The sequence below is a fragment of the Camellia sinensis genome, chromosome 13, assembly GCF_055761805.1.
Source record: "Camellia sinensis isolate YWXY chromosome 13, ASM5576180v1, whole genome shotgun sequence".
Lineage (NCBI taxonomy): Eukaryota > Viridiplantae > Streptophyta > Magnoliopsida > Ericales > Theaceae > Camellia > Camellia sinensis.
Window position 1 is genome coordinate 50,343,711 of NC_138973.1, and position 19,296 is coordinate 50,363,006.

General features: G+C 36.8%; 1 protein-coding gene across 1 annotated transcript; it reads left to right on the plus strand.

Annotated features, from left to right (window-relative positions):
- Nucleotides 1–238: 238 nt before the first annotated feature.
- Nucleotides 239–4,662, plus strand: LOC114271352 (CASP-like protein 1F2). The gene is made up of 3 exons (XM_028212974.2): nt 239–508; nt 1,085–1,208; nt 4,400–4,662. The coding sequence occupies exons 1-3, from the start codon at nt 312–314 to the stop codon at nt 4,622–4,624; spliced, it is 546 nt and encodes a 181-aa protein (XP_028068775.2). The 5' UTR covers nt 239–311; the 3' UTR covers nt 4,625–4,662.
- The last annotated feature ends 14,634 nt before the right edge of the window (nt 4,663–19,296 follow it).

Consider the following 19,296-nt stretch of genomic DNA (forward strand, 5'->3'; position numbering starts at 1 on the left):
AAGATACAAAAAAAAAAATTTTACCAAATGAATGACTAAACCTCTCATGGCCACCTGAGAGGTTTAGCCATTCATTTAGTAGAAAATTTGGGACTTACAGTATTTTTCAAAGTAAAAGGCCAAGTATTTTTTTTGGTTTTCAAGGACTTTGAGTTGATCCACTCACCTCCTCTCGCTATAAATTGCCCACCACAATTCATCTTTCTATCACTTTCTCCACCTTTTGCCATCTCTCTCTCCCTCCCTTCTATCTCCTCCCCTGTTTTTGCTCCGTTTTCCTTTGTTTCCATCCCTTTCAACTGCTCTGAACCATGGATGTTGAAGCCAAAATTAAGCCAAACCCAACTCTCAACACATCCACACCTTCACTGAAAACCCAAATTTGCTTGAAATTTTTGGCAACAATGTCTTCATTATCTGCTTTATGTATCATCTTCACTAGCAAGCAAACTATCATGCTTTATGGCTTGCAGATTGATGCTAAATACAGTGACGACTCTAGTTTCAAGTACACATATCTCAATCTTATAACAATTCATCAATTTCTAAATATACATCTCTATACATACATATATATCCTATATGTAAAAGGTCATCGATTCTTTGTCTCAAAATCTCTGTCCTTCTGTCTCTTACACAATATCATGTATTGAGTGAAGAACAGTTTGGTTCCAGTTTTCAGAAAATAGCTTTGAGAAAATTTTATTTTTTTATTTTTCGTATTTTAATATTTTTAATAAATTTTTTTAATATTTTAAGTAATTTTTTTTTAATTTTTAGACACACCTAACAATAATATTTATGAAATTTTTTTTAAAAAATACACTAAATACTAAAAAAATATGAAAATTTAGTATATTTTTCCTATTTTTGTGTATTTATTAATTTTTTTAAAATATTTTTTCACAAATATTTTGCTATTTAGATATATCTACCTAAGGTGCACCTAAAAAAATAAAAAAATTACTTAAAATTTAAAAAATATTAACTAAAAACTCAAAAATACGAAAAAAAAATTTAATTTTCAAAAAACTGAAACCAAACAGATTTCGAGACTTTTGTTAAGATTTCACAAATTTTGCAGGTTTTTGGCTGCTGCTAATGTCATTGTATGTGTCTTCTCTGTGGTATCTCTGTTTGTTGCTGTTGTACTTGGTCGTAAATGCTCGGACTCAAACAACTACTTCTACATGCTCTTGCATGATCTGGTAAAGTTCTTGATCTTGAGCCCACTCTGGTCTGATAATTACTGAATGATTTGTATGTACTCGGGACTAGTCGGTCAAAGCCCAGAGTAACCACATTACAAAAATAGAAACGACTAATTAATGTATTAATTAATAGGAAAATGCCTTGGACCCAGTGGGGGTGCTGGGTCCTTGCTGATTGGCTGAAATTTTTTTATTTTTTTATTATTTTTTATTTATTTATTATTTTTTTTTTTTGTAGACTTCAGCCATTGGTAATGTGCCATGTGGCACTGTGATACCTAGTCACTCGGGGTCTCCAACATCTCCGTAATTAATGTATCAATCTATACTATAATCTAATTATTGATTCTGTTTATTATCTAAATTACAAATATTTAAAATATTTAAAATTATACTAAATTATGTATTAATATACTAATTAATATATCAATTAATACATATAATATTATTTAAATAGAAATGATTGGTGAGTTGTTAAAATATTAAAATTGCAATAAATATAGAGTCCGGATTCTCGGCCGCCGTTGTCGGCGGCCGTCCCAGCAGCCCCCCAAAACGACGTCGTTTTGGGGGTTTTTTGATTTTTTTTTTTTTTTTTTCCTTTCTTCTTCCTCGTTCGTTCGAACGAACCAGAGGTGGGAGGGGAGGGGAAGAAGAGAGAGAGGGAGAGGGGAGGGGAGGGGAGCCGCCGGTGGGCCGGACTGGAGGGGGCCATTATCACTTGGGGAGGAGGAGGAGGAGGCGGAGGCGGGCCGGAGGAGGAGGCGGAGGCGGAGGCGGAGGCGAGGCGACGATCGGACGGCTGGACGACCTGCGACGGCGGAGGCGAGGCGAGGCGGAGGCGACGATCGGAAGACCTGCGACGGCGACCCTCCCCTCCCCTGCGACGACCTGCGACGGCGACGAAGGAAGAGGAAAGAGAAAAACCAGAACGAAGAAGAAGAAAAGAAAAAAAAAAAAAAAAAAAAAAAAAAACCCCCAAAACGACATCGTTTTGGGGGGCTGCCGGGTAGGGCCGCCGGGTAGGGCGGCCGAGGATCCGGATTCATAAATATAAGGCTTTGGTGATAATGACAAATCAAGTTGACGCAAGAAATCTCAATATTTATCAATATATATTGTCGCTTTCATTTCTTACTCTTTTTGTAAAATCTTTTTAGATGATGCTTTCCTTCGGTCCAATTTAGGATGTCGTGGCCCACTTTCGCTGATTTCAGTTGTTTAATTTTCAGTGAATTTCAAATAGGTTATTAATATAAAAAAATTAAGTTGATTTTATATTGATAATTACATATTTGAATTATATTTGTCTTAAAAAAAATAGATATTTTACTTTTGATATTATATTTGTCATATATCATTATTATTTTTTCAAACATTAATGTGAGCTAATTATGTAATTACTGATATTCAATTAATCTAAATTTTTACATAAATAATCTACCCGAATGAGATTAAAAATTAAACAATTTAAATTAATAAAGTCAACTCCAGGTGAGCTCATTATGATTTAAACTGGATTCTTTTATTCAAGGGTGGGACTTTTCTTCGGTCCGCAATTGGACTATAATGTGTTATTGGTTTGTATTAGGGCTTATTTCGGACATATTTTGATGAAGTAAAGCATTCAAGTTGTATGATTCATCGAGTATATCATTCATTTAAAAAATCATATTGATCAAATATCAATAGTCTCTTAATTAGATCACATTTGTGTTCATAAATTTTAAAAATAAACCATTGACATAAATATTATCTCATCAAATGATTATTAATATTCAATTAATATAATTTTTACTTAACAAGTCTTATACATTAATGCTGTGTTTGGTTGGGAGATTTGGGGAGGGATTTGGAAAGGGAAAGGAAAAAAGTGTGTGAAACTATGTGAATTGTAGGTATATTTTTTTTCACATTTCACCTACCTTTTTCATTTCTCTTTCCAAATTCCTCCTCAAATTTCTCAACCAAACACAGCGTTTTAATTTGTTAGGACGCCCCCAAAGTATAGTCCACTGGGCACCACCAACAACCTTGCATCCCTTTTCTTCAAATAGTGAACTGGTGAAAAGCCTAATATGTTCCCTTGTCTTCTTTTAACTTCCCTTATCCCAATGTAATTACTCATAAGTGTTGCACATATGAATAATTAACATATGAGTTTTGTTAACGTGTTTGGCGTCAACACATAGGTTAAAAATGTATTAAATGAGGACGGTTAGACTCTTGTTTTTTGGGTAAGGGAGGACAACTAGACTCCCTTGTATAGAAAAAGTAAATTTGAAAACTGTATCAACTCAATAAAAAAAAAAAATTGTGATGACGCAATTAATCTCTTATTTTCCTTCCATTTTTCCTCTTCGCATTCCTTATTTCATTTATATACATTTTGCTGTACACTGAGGAGCCCCAAACACTAATGAATAGTACATTTTACCTCTTCATGTTTGTGTCAGTAGTTGTAGGGTTTTTTTTTTTTTGGGTAATTGCATCACAGTGAGATTTTGAATTTTTTTTTTTATAAATTCATTAAAAGTATACAATTTTAATTATTAATATTTATAAATTTTTCACTGATTTATAATTATTTTTACAAAGTCACATTGATTTAATATTTTTTTTCCTTTTTTTAATGGAATTTTGATTTAGATTTGTTAAAATATCAATATCTAATCATCTCGATTTTTTTATGAAAAATGCTTGGGAGCACTAATTAGTGCTCCCACTAATTAGGTGGCAGTGGGTCCCACCATTAATGATTTTTTTTTTTTTACTTTTTTAATGCATTAGTGCTATTAGTGGTGATGTTTTTAGTGGGATGAATCATTGTTATTTTTTTATACTCCAATATTCTACTCAAGTGAACGGTTTATATTACTAAAGTTTGTCCCAAAATAGACTTCCCAAGTTCAAATTGATCTGGTCAACTTGATAGAATCAGAACAAAGAAGGCATGTAATTATAATGATTAGACAACAAATGTGGGAATTGAAAATTTGAGAGACCTTGTTGATGGGTTTTAAAATAAGTTTACCAAATTTAAATTGTCTAAACATTTATATAAATATTATGTATGAATGATTAGGGTTTTGTATATTGATTTCAACATTAAAATAAATAAAACATGCAATTATTATTATTATTATGATAAGGAAATAAATTAAGGTTTTGAAAATTTTGGGAGACAGGTAGTGATGTTGGTGATGATATCTGGATGTACGGCAGCGTCAGCAATAGGAAAAGTGGGTCAGTACGGGAATACTCACACTGGCTGGCTGCCCATTTGCGACCACTTTGCCAGATTCTGTCACAGATCCACCGTTGCTGTCATCCTCTCTTACTTCTCTTTCCTTGTTTATTTGCTTCTCACAATCTTCTCTGCCAACAACTTGAAGAATTTTATTCCAGTTTGAAAGCTTTTTCTTTTCTTTTCTTCTCTTTTCTTTTCTGTCAGTCGAAAGAGAGAGAGTAAAGGGTATTGAATGTTTTGGGAATTAATTGCTTTTTTTAAGAAAGTTTTACTTTTTTATTTTTTATGTTTCTTTATTTTTATTGAATTTTTTTTAATATTTTCAGTATTTTTTTTACTTTTTAGACATACCTAACATAAATACATTTAAAAAGTAAAAAAATTATAAAAAAAATCTTTTAAAAATTCACTAAATAGCAAAAATATAAAAAAAATACAAGAATTTAGTATATTTTTTATATTTTTATGTATTTATTAATTTTTTAAAATATTTTTTCACAATTTTTTTACTTTTTAGATACATCTAAGTAAGGTCAATTTAAAAAAGTAAAAAAATTATTTAAAATTAAAAAAATATTTACTAAAAACAAAAAAATACGAAAATTAAAAAAATTAACTTTTAAAGAATTTAATTCAAAAAATTCAAACTAAACACACGGAATGTAACAAAAATGCTTTAGAGCTCTAATATAGGAGCTCTAATAGCTCTAATGGGAAGGTGGGTCCCACCCTGATGTGATATTTGTGTCTTGTTTTGTTTTGTTTTGTTTTTTCTTTTTTTTTTTTTTCTTTTTTTTTTTGCTTTGACACATCATTAGAGCTCAAATTAGAGCTCTCTATCATTTCCCCGGAATGTAATCGGCATCTTTTGAACTTTGAGACGAATCTCTGTGTACTTTCTTTCTTAGAAGAAGAACTACTTTATGCAAATTTGATCCTTTTCCTTTTTGGCGCAAGGTATTATGTGGTTGAGATTACTTCGGAGAAATTGCAAATGAGTGGTAAGATAAAAAAAAAATTACAAAATTATGAAAAAAATTTATTACTTCAATTATTTTAGTTGATAAACTTTATTACTGATTTGCAATTTATTTTAGAAACTTACATTGAATTGCAATTTTTCCATTTAATTACTGTATTGAGAGATCCATGGATTAGAAAAATTTAAGGGGATGTTTCGAAAATGAATATTTTAGTCAAAAAATTAAAAAAGAAATTAAAAATACATCTCCTGAGTTTTACTTAAAATATGAATTATTCACTTAAAATACGAATTGTCTCATATCGTTTAAAAAATTACGAATATCTCATTGTTAAAAAAATTTATTTAACAAAATTAATTGAAAAAATAAAATTTTTTAACTACTCTCCTACACAATAATAAAATTACTTAAATTATTAATTGAAATAAATTTTGACATCATTAAAAATTGTTAATTCACTTAATTTATTAATAGAATGTGCTATTTGTTATGAAATTAAAAACTTCAAAGGACGAGATGTAATTTTCAAAATTATAGGGACAATTTATATTTTTAACAAACTTTAAAAAGTGTATTTGTAATTTATTTAAAGTTAAAACGTCAATAAATTATCAAAGTTCCCTCGTAACAAAACTTTCATGCATCAACAATAAACGCATCAATTTTTTTTCTTGAAAAAGTCTACACACACCCCTATTTTTAAAATATTCGTAATAACTAATTTTATATTTTAAACTTTAAAATGATATAGTTTTTAATCTAAATATTAATTTTTAATAAAATTAATATTTTTAAAATTCTCTTGTCAAGATTTATCATACCATTAGCTCCGTTTGGCAAGTTGGTTTTTAGGTTTTTTTGGCTATTTTAATCACAAAAGACAAAATAAACTATTTTAGCCATAAAAAACAAAACATCATATCCAACCCATAATCATTACACTCTTATCTCACAAAAAAAGTCAAAAAGTCAAAAAATTCTTCTCAAACCAAACTTTTTTAGCCTAGGCTAAAATAGTCAAAAAAGTCAAAAAGTCAATTCACTTCCCAAATGACACCACATGTATGTTGACCAGAGATTTTTTAAGTAGTAAAACTTTTAAGGGGTTGTTTGGGATGTCCTAAATAAGTGCACTTTTTGACTTTTTGGACTAAAAAGTTGAGGAAAAAAATATGGCTGTTTGGGTTAACTTTTTGACTTTTTATGAAAAAATGTGTGTTAAAAAATTGTATAAATTAGTGTGTAGGGAAAAATTAGGATTAGAAGTTATGCAATCGTATTTTTTAATTTTTGATAAATAGTGATAACTTTTTAACTTTTTGAGTAATTTTTTGATTTTTTAACTTTTTGAGCCCATGCCAAACTTGGCCTTATTACCGAAATTAACTTCAACAATAAAAGTTTACTCTACTGCACAATAAATTTTACTATACAATTTTAGCATTTTAGAATGATATTGTGTGGTTGAGATTTTAATTACTACTTTGTGAAATTCACGATTTAGATCAGCCTAAGAGAATATTTGGGAAATGAATATTTTAGTTTAAAAAAAAAATTAAAGGTCAACATAAAAAATCAACTCAATTTATTATTTTTTTTATACATTTTTTTATAAAAATTCAAAAAAGTACTAAAAAATTTAATTCACAAACGAACCTTAAATCACACAATAGTATTTAAGCGTAAAATTTTTGAATTCATAGTATTATTATTATTTTTTCATGATCTTATAATGTCAATAGAGTACAATAAAATGATGCAACTAGTATAAGGTAACACTGCAAACGAATTAAGCCGAGCCGAGCCAAGCCAAGCTTTGTTGTGCTTGAGCTCGACTCGTTTGTTTATCAAGCTCGATTATCTAACTCGAGCTCAGCTTGATAACTAATTGAGCTCGAGTTCACCTCAGCTCGTTAATATTAGTCAAACTCGAGCTCGGCTCAAAACTCGATAATTAATTTTATTATTATTTACATTGTTTAAATATATAAATGATATATTTATATATATTATTTTAACATATAAATAAATACTTATGCTATTATTTATACATATTTTATATTATTTAATATATAAACAATATATTATTTTATAATTTAAATAAAGATAAACAAATCGAGTTTATTCAAGTTCAAACTCAGCTTGTTTATTAAACAAGCCTAAAAGTCAGGCTTAGACTCAAGTTCGAATTCGGCTTGTTTATTAAACGAGTCTAAAAGTCAGGCTCAAACTTGTTTATTTACTTTAACGAATTAAGCTGAGCTGGTGAACAGCTCAAGATTAAAGATTAGTTTGTCGTAGCTTGAAAAAACAATAATATGCTTTTTAAAATTTTTAATCTTTTGTCTTTAATGAATTTTTTAGTGGGTTTATTACACTTTTTATTCTTAAATTATCGCCAATTTATCTACTTTGTCCTAAAATTATTGATTGAATCTACGAAGTCCCTAAAATAGATAAATCAAAATTTATTTAGTCCTTGAATTATAGATTGAATCTATTAAGTTTTTAAAATATTTCATTCAAACACAAATTCTCAATTCATCCCTTTAACTACCCAAGGTAAAGATCGTCATGGGCGGGTTTGGGGTGGGTTTATAATAATCTGCCCCACCCTTTATCATATCGGGGGCAGGGCAAATCAGGGGTGACAAGGGCCGGCCAAATCGAGAGTGCGAGGAGCGGGACAGCTGACGGCTAATTTTGTAAGTTTTAGAATGAGAATATTAATAAAAATTATAGATAATATAGGCCCTCTTTAGTAGAGCTTTTTTTTAAGTTAAAATTTGATAATCATAAAACATAAGCTAGAAGCACCCTTATCTTGACTTCTAAATAACCATTTGTTTTAGCTTATTTAAGTTATTTCTACTTAATAAACTATAAACAGAAACTATACCAAACAGTCTAGTACAAACTGTTAAATTAAAATAAGTTATAATCACATCTTAGAATCTATATCAAACAACCCTATAGTATATTATAAATAATAATTTATACTTAATGAAAGTATGACATATAAAATAAAAAATAAATGAGTAAAAATTAAATATTATAAATAATAATTTATACTTAATGAAAGTATGACATATAAAATAAAAAATAAATGAGTAAAAATTAATATTAAGTCTAATATTTTAGTGGAAAAAAATTAAATTATATATATAAATATATTTAATAAATATAATCGAGATGTGGTTTGAATAGAATGAGATAGGGAAAGTAAAATTGGTTCCCACCCTACTTCTTAATCAAGATGGAAAAAATCCATGTGGTGTGGATTGGAGGATGCGGGTGTGAAGTGGGACGAAAAAACAATAATCATCATCTATGCCCCAAGGCAAACCACTTGTGTAAACCTTTCATTTTCCCCAAATATATCAACCATAATTAGACAAAGATTTAATATACCAATCCCATCTACATGACTCTGCAACTACCACACATGCACATGAGCATACATGAATTTTTTTTTTGTCCCAAGCTAAACTAGCTGCCAATTTCACCCCACCAAAAACGAAGGGCAATGATTTACCTTCTAATGTATATTAAGCTTTCACCCCCCCCCCCCCCCCCCCCCCCCCACACACCAATTTTTTATACTTCCATAAAAGCTTAAAGCTATAAATGGAGAACCTATTTAATTTATATTAAAATCTATTTTTTTATTATTATTTATTCAATGTGGAATTCCATGTTTATACCTGCCCTATTAATCTCTTATTTTTTTTATTTTTTATTTGGTGTGAGATTTTACTTTCGCACATACTCCAATAATCTTTCCCTCATGTATGAACCAAATATCGAGCAAAACACTTAATAAATGAGAAATATCAAGGGATTGGTAATGGGGTTGCGTTGACTTGTAATGATATGAAAAGACAATGATAATGGTTGGTTTGTTAGATAATGTCTCAATGGGACCACATAATTAAATGTGGTGTTATCATTTATAAGAAGCCTACAATTTAAGTGATTCAATTTAGTTAATAGGCTTAAGGATATGTGTTATGGACCTAATGTGTAGATACTAGTTGTATAATTTCTATTTCTATGAGGGGCAGAAATAGAAATTAAAACATATTGGTTAAAGTTGGTTTTCATTCTTTTGAACTTCCACAACCTTTCAGTTTTGAAAACCAATAAATAGTAATTAAAACCAATAATGGTTAAAGTTGGTTTTCATTCTTTTGAACTTCCACAACCTTTCAGTTTTGAAAACCAATTACAACCTTTAAAAGGTTATGGTCCCTATTCCTTCCCAAGATGAAAAAGAACACTGCCATTTTTCCTAAATCCTTTCAAAGGAGAAACATAAGGCACCAAAGGGGAAAGGATTAGAAGGCAATAACATAGTCAATATCAAAGGTTTTATTGACAATCAGACGCTTCCGTTTAACCGTTCATCAATTGATTCAGGTATGTCATTTTGTCTTGATTTCTTGATAATACACATGGTAAATGATCCAAAGTGTAAGGTTTATGTTCTGAAATTTATGTTAACATGGTTTGATAATGGAAATATATTTGTAATCATTGTTTCAATATTGAAATAATGGTGGAACATGTTCCCTTTGAGTTAAGTCTTAAGCAAGTAGTTGTCATGTTAACCCTAGGATGGAACGTACATATTCGGACTTTATACGGTGGTTTGATTTGGTGAAATAAGGTTGAGTCTAGATAGAACATTTAGGATGATAAAACTTTTTTTCTTTTGCATTGGAGGGATAAGATTGGGCTCTGGATGATAAAATATTTTTCTTTTGGCCGCCCCTTTTAAGGTTCACTGATAGTGCTGCGCGGTATATAATCTTTGCAAGTATCCATGGTAAGGTCTGTAAAGCAGCAAAAACAGGAGTTTCGAATAATCCAATGTCTAGTTCTAGTAGTTGGAAGGACAGGTCTCTTTGGGGGACTCTAGTGGTCTTACTAACTTTTGAAGGTGTCAATTATGTTATTTCATTATATTTGCTTAAAGTGCTTCTTGTTGTATTATTTTATGCTTGTGTGAGGTTGGTTAAGAGTTTTGAGTGTGTATATTTACTAAGCATTCCAAGCTTATGGTATTTTATGCCAAATAAAGACAAATTCTATGCCAAGGACGGATTCCCTGGAAATTTGGAAGAAGCTTGGTTGCCTTAGGAATTAGGTTATCCGCCTCCGTTTTGAGACACTTTTTTTGTAATCAGAACTTTTACTTTGTAAATATTAATTTAAAAACTTATGTCTGTAATTAATATTTTTATTTGAGCCATTAATATTTTACATTGTACTTAATTATTTGTAATATATTGTGTGTCCACTAGTTAAAACCTACTATTTTATTTTATTGTGTTACCTTGACGTACCCGAAATTTGATACGCCACAGTAGAAGATAAGAAAGAAAATACTATAAATAATTATCCTTACCCATATAAATGAAATTCACCAGAGGAATTGATGCTCATTTTTCAAAAATGAAATAAAAATTTAAGGTTTTTTTGAAATAAAATTTCAACTATATAGCGATCCCGGGTTTACCCTTGTTGTACAGTGATCCGGACATGTGTCCGTGGATGTTGGTAGTTGTTTATTATCATGTTTGCATCCTCTTTACTGGTATATTGAGTTATAAGATGTGTTTGGCAGGTTTGTTACAGGTTGATTGTGTTTGGGAGCCTAGTGTTGCTGCCCAGATTTTTGGACCTTCACTCGAGCGAGGAGTTGGTCGCTCGAGCGAGAGTGAGGTTCGTGTCTGGTGGGTCGAGCCAGGGTGGCTTCGCTCAAGCGAGTGTTGCGTCTGGTTCTGGACCTGAGAGTTGCCTTTCTTGGCTCGAGCGAGCTTCCTTCGCTCGAGCGGTCTGGGTTTTTCTTCGCTCGATCGAGAACTTCTTGGCTCGAGCGAGAGTTTTCTGTTTCTGGTCGCTCGAGCGACAAAGGCTTCGCTCGAGCGAGCGACAAAGGCTTCGCTCGAGCGAGCGTGTTTTATATCAGCGGACAGTAGCGATTTTGAACTTCAGTTTTTCACTTTTTTTTTATCAAACCCTAAATTCGAGACCCTCTCTCTCTAAACTTACACCCTCTCTAAGATTCGATCTCCCTATAGTGTGAATCTAGCCTAGAGCCTTTGTTAAAAAGATAGAGGGCGTTGAGAGCTTTGATTTAATCTGAAAAGGTTTGGATTTGGAGCAAGTTGATCTTCGAGTCTTCATCTCCTTTTTGGCTCAAACTTCGAGGTAGGGATATCCTACTCCTCTCTATGGATTTTGTCTTTGAATTTTGGTATTTTGAGATGTTGGGGTTTGTTTGGTATTTTGTGAAAGTTTGGGGCATTTGTGTAATTTTACAAAAGTTGGGGTTTTATTCATAATAAACCTAGATGCATGTTTGGCATAGAGAAATGGAATTGATGCTAAATCATTGATGAAAATGGGACCTAAGGGTTGAAATGGTAATTATGAAAAATGGCCTAATTACATTATTTGATTAATTGGGATAATTAATGGTGAGAAATGAGGAAATGAAATGTTGATTGAATATCCATTTGTGCATTTATTTTCTGTTTAGAAATAACTGCTTGGGCTATCGGTGGAGGATAGTCGTGATTGTTGTAGACAATGCATGATGATTAGGCAAACTGAAACTAATCAATGAAGTGTGTCATGGAACTTGACGGTTGATAGAATACATTAATTATATGTATTGAGTGATTGTATATAGAACCATGTGTTTATATACGTTATGTGTAGAGGAGGAGATGGGGGATGTACTCCGCGATTTAGGGGAAGATAGGGGATGTACCTCTAAACCGGATAGTGTTGGGAGAAGATAGGGGATGAACTCCGTAGATACAGCTCATATGCTTGTCTAAAGAAGTGAAGATAGAGCTCATATGCTTATCTTTGTGATGTGGGGATATAGCTTTTATGCTTATCTGTGGATATTGTGGTTATACATATCTGTTGTAGAATGTGGATATAGCTTTTATGCTTATCTGTGGATATTGTTGTTATACATATCTTTTGGGAATATGGGTAGTGCTTATATGCCTACCCGTTGAAAAAGGGAAAATGAAAGGAAACTTGGACTCATAAGTCGTATGACATAAATATGTGATTTATGTGATTGTATCAGTGTTGGCCATCTATCAATTGCTAATATTTTAGTCATTGTTCATGGTTGGTTTAGTATATTTCTACTGGGCTGTGGCTCACCCTATATGGGAATATCATTTTCAGGTACAGGTAGCATGCCACCTCCAAGGACATAGCTGGGAGGCTAGAGGTGGACATACTTTTGTCGCTTAACTTTTGATGTATTACATGTAACTTCAAGCCAAGGGCTTAATGTGTAAACGAGTTAGTACTCTTTTGTTGTAACCAAGTGTTAACTTGGAAAGCTGTAAGCCCGTAGGGCATTTTGTTTTGATGTTAACATGTAATACTTATGTAATGGAACTCTAATGAATAAAAGAATGTGGTTAGTTTATATGTAAATGCATGTCTTATCTGATGGGTTTAATGTTGTTATTTTGAGGGCGTTACAACTTGGTATCAGAGCGTACCGGGTTCGAATACTTTGGGTACGTGGGAAGTGATTAGTATCACAATGGGTTTGTCTCGCTTGATAGAGACTTAGATGTAGTGTTATATGCTACGTGCTTAATTGATAACATGCTTATGTGACTATGTGGGTATGGGATTTAATTTCTAGGATGTTGATTGGATCCTTGGGTTCCTGGGAGTCTTATTGGAAAAGCACTTGATCAATGCTGTTTCTAACCGGAACTCTAGTAACGCCTTGGGACTATCATTATCCGGAAATGAAATTCGTAAGTGCTTATGTGTTTATGTGCTTACGTGGAGTGAATTACAGTTGTCCATGCATTAGGACGTGAGTGTTTAGTTTCGGCACATTTGTGAATGTGCTAATGTTCTGTGTTACCTTTATTAGGATGTCAGGACGAGGAAGAGGTGCTAGGCGTGGTAGACCTGCGAGGCAGGAAGTACCGTTACCGGGTGAGATTCCGGCAGTGCAGGAGGGAGTTGGTCAGGCCAATGTGGCCGAGCCAGTGGGTCAGCAGGCTATGGGTGCCTTGGCCAGAGAGATAGCAGGAGCTTGGGGTATTCTTAGAGCTGGGAATCAGGCCGCTGAGGCAGGGCCTTCTTTCTTGAAGAGGGAGTTCTTCCGGTCTAATCCGGATGAGTTTGTCGGGGATCCAAAGGAGCCACTGAAGGCTGATGAGTGGCTAGAGCAAATGAGTAAGACGTTCGAGATGCTTGGCATCGAGGACGGAGCACTGAAAGTGACCTTGGCATCCTTCCAACTGAAGGGAGATGCGGGTCAATGGTGGAAGTACGAGAAGGCTCGTGTTGGTAGTACTTGGGAGGTGTTTATAAATGCTTTTCAGGAGAGGTTTTTGTCTGCAGCAGCTAGGGAGAAGCTGAGGGATCAGTTTAGCCGGCTTAATCAGCAGGGCTTGTCAGTGGCCGAGTTTGAGGCTACTTTTACCAGTCTGTCCAGGTTGCACCGGAACTGGTGGCATCTGAGGAACACCGTTGCTATGAGTTTGAGCGGAAGTTGAGGCGGGGCCTCAAGTTGAGAGTTGGTGGGTCTTATATCCGAGAGTATAGACACCTGGTAGATGCTGCAGCTCATATGGAGCTCATGATGCAGGAGGAGGATGAGGGGCAGAGAGGCTCCAAGAGGAGCCATGATAGTCAGGGTGATGGCAAGAGGCAGAGGGGTTCTAACCCTCAGCAGTCGCAGGGTGGTGTTGCTAGATCGACCTTCCCAGTGCCGAGTGCAGGCTCCGGGAGAGGTGGTCAGGGGGAATTCACCTGTTATAAGTGTGGCCAGCTGGGCCACAAGGTTTCTGTTTGCCCGCAGAAGGGTGGGGGTCAGAGAGCTGCTTCTTCTTCAGCTAGACCGCAGAGTCAGAGTTTGGGCAGGGGGCAGCCCTTGTCTTGTTATCAGTGTGGACAGCCTGGGCACCTGAAGAGGTTTTGCCCACAGTTGAGTGCCACTTCGGGAGCGTCTGGTTCTAGGCAGACGCAGGGTTTTCAGCCAGCTTAGTCTGTGCAAACCTCGAGGGCCAATCCGGGAGCTTCGTCATCCCAGTCTGTGCAGCAGTCTTTTGCTCCGAGAGGTGAGCAGGTAGACCAGGGGCCTACGGGGCGCGTGTACGCTGTTACCGCGCAGGATTTAGTACCGGCTCCATCAGTAGTGAGAGGTACTTTTCTGTTTTGCAACTCGGTTGCTAGTGTGTTGATAGACACGGGTGCATCTCATTCTTTTGTATCTGCTGCATTTGCATCGGTTTTGGAATTGGAGTTAGCACAGTTAGCATCTCCTATTTGTGTGGTATCGCCTTTGGGTGGCGAGTTGATCCTGAAACAGGGTGTTAGAGGATGTGATATAGAGGTCGCCGACTATAGGCTTTCTTTTCCGTTTGTTGTCATGCCCATGAAGGGTTTTGATGTTATTTTGGGTATGGACTGGTTATCGTCATACCGGGCTGTTATCGATTGCTACCGCCAGAGGGTCACGTTATGTACCTTGAGCGGGGAGTGGTTCCATTTCTTGGGAGACTGGGTTGGTAGTGTTTTGCCACCGGGGTATGATTCGCGAGGGCGAAGTGAGCTTAGTGGTCTACTTGCTAGCTTTGAGAGTGGTGAGAGTGGTGAGACCCAGCATGTATTGCCGAGGGTGGTTTTTGAGTATTCGGATGTCTTTCCCGAAGATCTTGTTAGTTTGCCACCTCACCGAGAGATAGAGTTCTCTATTGATTTAGTGCCTGGTACGGCGCCAATTTCTATGGCACCTTATCGTTTTGCTCCGGCAGAGTTGGTTAAGTTGAAAGTTCAGCTCCAGGAATTGCTAGATAAGGGTTTTGTTCGCCCTAGTGTTTCGCCGTGGGGAGCACCGGCCCTCTTTGTTAAAAAGAAAGATGGTGCCTTGAGATTGTGTATTGACTACCGGAAGTTGAATCGGGCTACGGTTAAGAATAAGTATCCTATGCCCCGTATAGATGATTTGTTTGACCAGTTGAAGGGTTCCCGTTGTTTCTCTAAGATAGACTTGAGATCGGGTTACCACCAGTTGAGGGTCAGGGAAGAGGATATTCCGAAGACGGCATTCCGTACGCGGTATGGCCATTATGAGTTTCTGGTGATGCCATTCGAGCTTACCAATGCACCGGCAGTCTTCATGGACTTGATGAACCGGGTTTTCCGGGAGTTCTTAGACCGATTTGTGGTCGTCTTTGTGGACGACATCCTTATCTATTCGCCTTCAGAGGAGGAGCACGAGGCACACTTGAGAGTGGTGCTTGAGTTGCTTAGAGCCCATAGGCTGTATGCCAAGTTTGGGAAGTGTGAGTTCTGGCTGAGGGAAGTCAAATTCTTAGGCCACGTGGTATCCGGGGAAGGGGTGTCTGTTGATACATCCAAGGTTGAGGCAGTGCAAGATTGGGCACAGCCTAAGAGTGTGTTTGAGATCTGTAGTTTTCTGGGATTAGCTGGGTATTACCGTCGGTTTGTGAAAGATTTCTCCAGGTTAGCGTCACCGTTGACTAGACTGACTCGGAAGGGAGTCAAGTTTGTGTGGAGTGAGATTTGTGAAAAGTCATTCCAAGAGCTGAAAGTTAGATTGACCACCGCTCCGGTGTTGATTATTTCGGAGAGAGGGTTGGGTTATGCGGTTTATTGTGATGCCTCACGAGAGGGTTTAGGTTGTGTGTTAATGCAAGAAGGGAAAGTGGTAGCTTATGGCTCACGTCAGTTGAAAATACACGAGAAGAATTACCCCACACACGACCTAGAGTTAGCAGCAGTGATCTTTGCCTTGAAAATCTGGAGGCACTACCTTTATGGTGAGAGGTTCGAGGTGTTCTCGGACCACAAGAGTTTGAAGTATCTGTTTACACAGAGAGACTTGAATCTGAGGCAGAGGAGGTGGATGGAGTTCATCGAGGATTATGATTTTGAGTTGCATTATCATCCGGGAAAGGCCAATGTTGTGGCCGATGCCCTTAGTAGGAAGACCATTAGTGATGTAGCTTGTATAGCCATCCGGGAATGGGAGATGTTGGGAGCCCTTGATGAGTTCGATTTGCTACTAGGCGAATCTGTTGAGGCTGCGGCCTTGTTTTCTGTTGTTGCGCAGCCTACACTTGTGATTAGAGTGTTAGAGGCACAGAGAGGTGACCTTGAGGTAGAATCCCTCCGAGAGAAGATCTCCAGTGGAAAAGTTGAGAAGGGTTTGACGGTGTATCCCGACCTGAGTGTAAGATACCGAGACCGTTTGTTTGTACCGGAGTCTTGCCGTGAGGAAGTACTCCGAAAGTTTCATCATTTGCGCCTTGCGGTGCATCCGGGAGGTACTAAGATGTATCAGGATTTGGGTCGCCAGTTTTGGTGGCGGGGTATGAAGAGAGATGTGGCTGTTTTCGTATCAAAGTGCCTTACTTGCCAGCAAGTGAAGGCCGAGCATCAGAGGCCAGCGGGTTTGTTGCAACCTTTGCCTATTGCCGAGTGGAAGTGGGAGCATGTCACTATGGACTTCGTTGTAGGTCTTCCGAGGACTCAGCGGGGTAGTGATACTATTTGGGTGGTTGTAGACCGGTTGACTAAGTCGGCGCACTTTATTCCTATGCGCGTGAGAGATTCGGTAGATCATCTTGCCGATTTGTATATTCGGGATGTAGTGAGATTGCACGGGGTCCCAGTGACGATCGTCTCAGATAGAGATCCTCGTTTTACTGCTAGGTTGTGGCAGAGTTTGCAGAGTGCTTTGGGCACTAAGTTGACCTTTAGTACGGCTTATCATCCTCAGACTGACGGGCAGTCCGAGCGTACTATCCAGATCCTCGAGGATATGCTTCGGGGTTGTGTCCTGGACTTCAGTGGGACGTGGGAGAGGCACTTGCCCTTGGTAGAGTTTGCCTACAACAACAGTTTTCAGTCTAGCATCGGTATGGCACCGTTTGAGGCCTAGTATGGCCGATCGTGTAGGTCTCCAGTTTGTTGGGCCGAGGTGGGTGATACACCTTTGTTGGGTCCGGAGTTGGTTAGGGAGACGACGGAGAAAGTTGAGCTTATCCGTAGGAGGCTTGTTACAGCCCAGAGTCGACAAAAGAGTTATGCCGACCGTAGGAGGAGGCCTTTGGCGTTTGAGGTAGGTGATCATGTCTTTCTGAAGATATCACCTAGGCGAGGTCTGATAAGGTTTGGGAAGAGTGGGAAGTTATCCCCTCGGTTTATTGGTCCTTTTGAGATCCTTGAGAGGATTGGTGAGGTTGCTTATCGGTTAGCCTTACCGCCGCAGTTGTCCGGAGTGCATGACGTGTTTCATGTGAGTATGCTTCGGAAGTATGAGCCAGATCCATCACATGTGTTGGATTGGACCGATTTAGAGGTAGATGAGGATGCCTCGTATGAGGAGAGACCGGCTCTGGTCTTGGACAGGCGGGATCAGGTCCTGCGTGGCAAGACCATTCCTTTGGTGAAAGTCTTGTGGAAACATCACGGAGTGGAGGAAGCCACTTGGGAACGTGAGTTAGGAGTCCGTGAGAAATATCCGGACTTGTTTATTGATATGTAATCTTGTATTTAAATTTTGCATTTTGTTGAACTTAAGAGCTTTTATATATGTCTTAAGTTGTAAAACATTGAAAATGTTTAGTTTATTGGAAGTATATTTTAAGAACTTGCCTCATATGGAAGTTGAATGTGACACTATATGTGTTGAATATATTGTAGAAATTGGAAAGATAGTGCATAATGTTGATGCATGTTGAAAATACATATGTTGTTTACATATTGTGATATGTCTCTTGTTAAAGGGATGGGATGACCGGTAATGGGTCGAATTGTTGAATGTTAAATTGTAACATTGTCTAAAATGAAGGAAAACCTGTTTTTGAAAACTTGTGCTTAATTTCGGGGGCGAAATTCTTTAAGGGGGGGAGGTTATAGCGATCCCGGGTTTACCCTTGTTGTACAGTGATCCGGACATGTGTCCGTGGATGTTGGTAGTTGTTTATTATCATGTTTGCATCCTCTTTACTGGTATATTGAGTTATAAGATGTGTTGGGCAGGTTTGTTACAGGTTGGTTGTGTTTGGGAGCCTAGTGTTGCTGCCCAGATTTTTGGACCTTCGCTCGAGCGAGGAGTTGGTCGCTCGAGCGAGAGTGAGGTTCGTGTCTGGTGGGTCGAGCCAGGGTGGCTTCGCTCGAGCGAGTGTTGCGTCTGGTTCCGGACCTGAGAGTTGCCTTTCTTGGCTCGAGCGAGCTTCCTTCGCTCGAGCGGTCTGGGTTTTTCTTCGCTCGATCGAGAACTTCTTGGTTCGAGCGAGAGTTTTCTGTTTCTGGTCGCTCGAGCGACAAAGGCTTCGCTCGAGCGAGCGTGTTTTATATCAGCGGACAGTAGCGATTTTGAACTTCAGTTTTTCACTTTTTTTTTATCAAACCCTAAATCCGAGACCCTCTCTCTCTAAACTTACACCCTCTCTAAGATTCGATCTCCCTAGAGTGTGAATCTAGCCTAGAGCCTTTGTTAAAAAGATAGAGGGCGTTGAGAGCTTTGATTTAATCTGAAAAGGTTTGGATTTTGAGCAAATTGATCTTCGAGTCTTCATCTCCTTTTTGGCTCAAACTTCGAGGTAGGGATATCCTACTCCTCTCTATGGATTTTGTCTTTGAATTTTGGTATTTTGAGATGTTGGGGTTGGTTTGGTATTTTGTGAAAGTTTGGGGCATTTGTGTAATTTTACAAAAGTTGGGGTTTTATTCATAATAAACCTAGATGCATGTTTGGCATAGAGAAATGGAATTGATGCTAAATCATTGATGAAAATGGGACCTAAGGGTT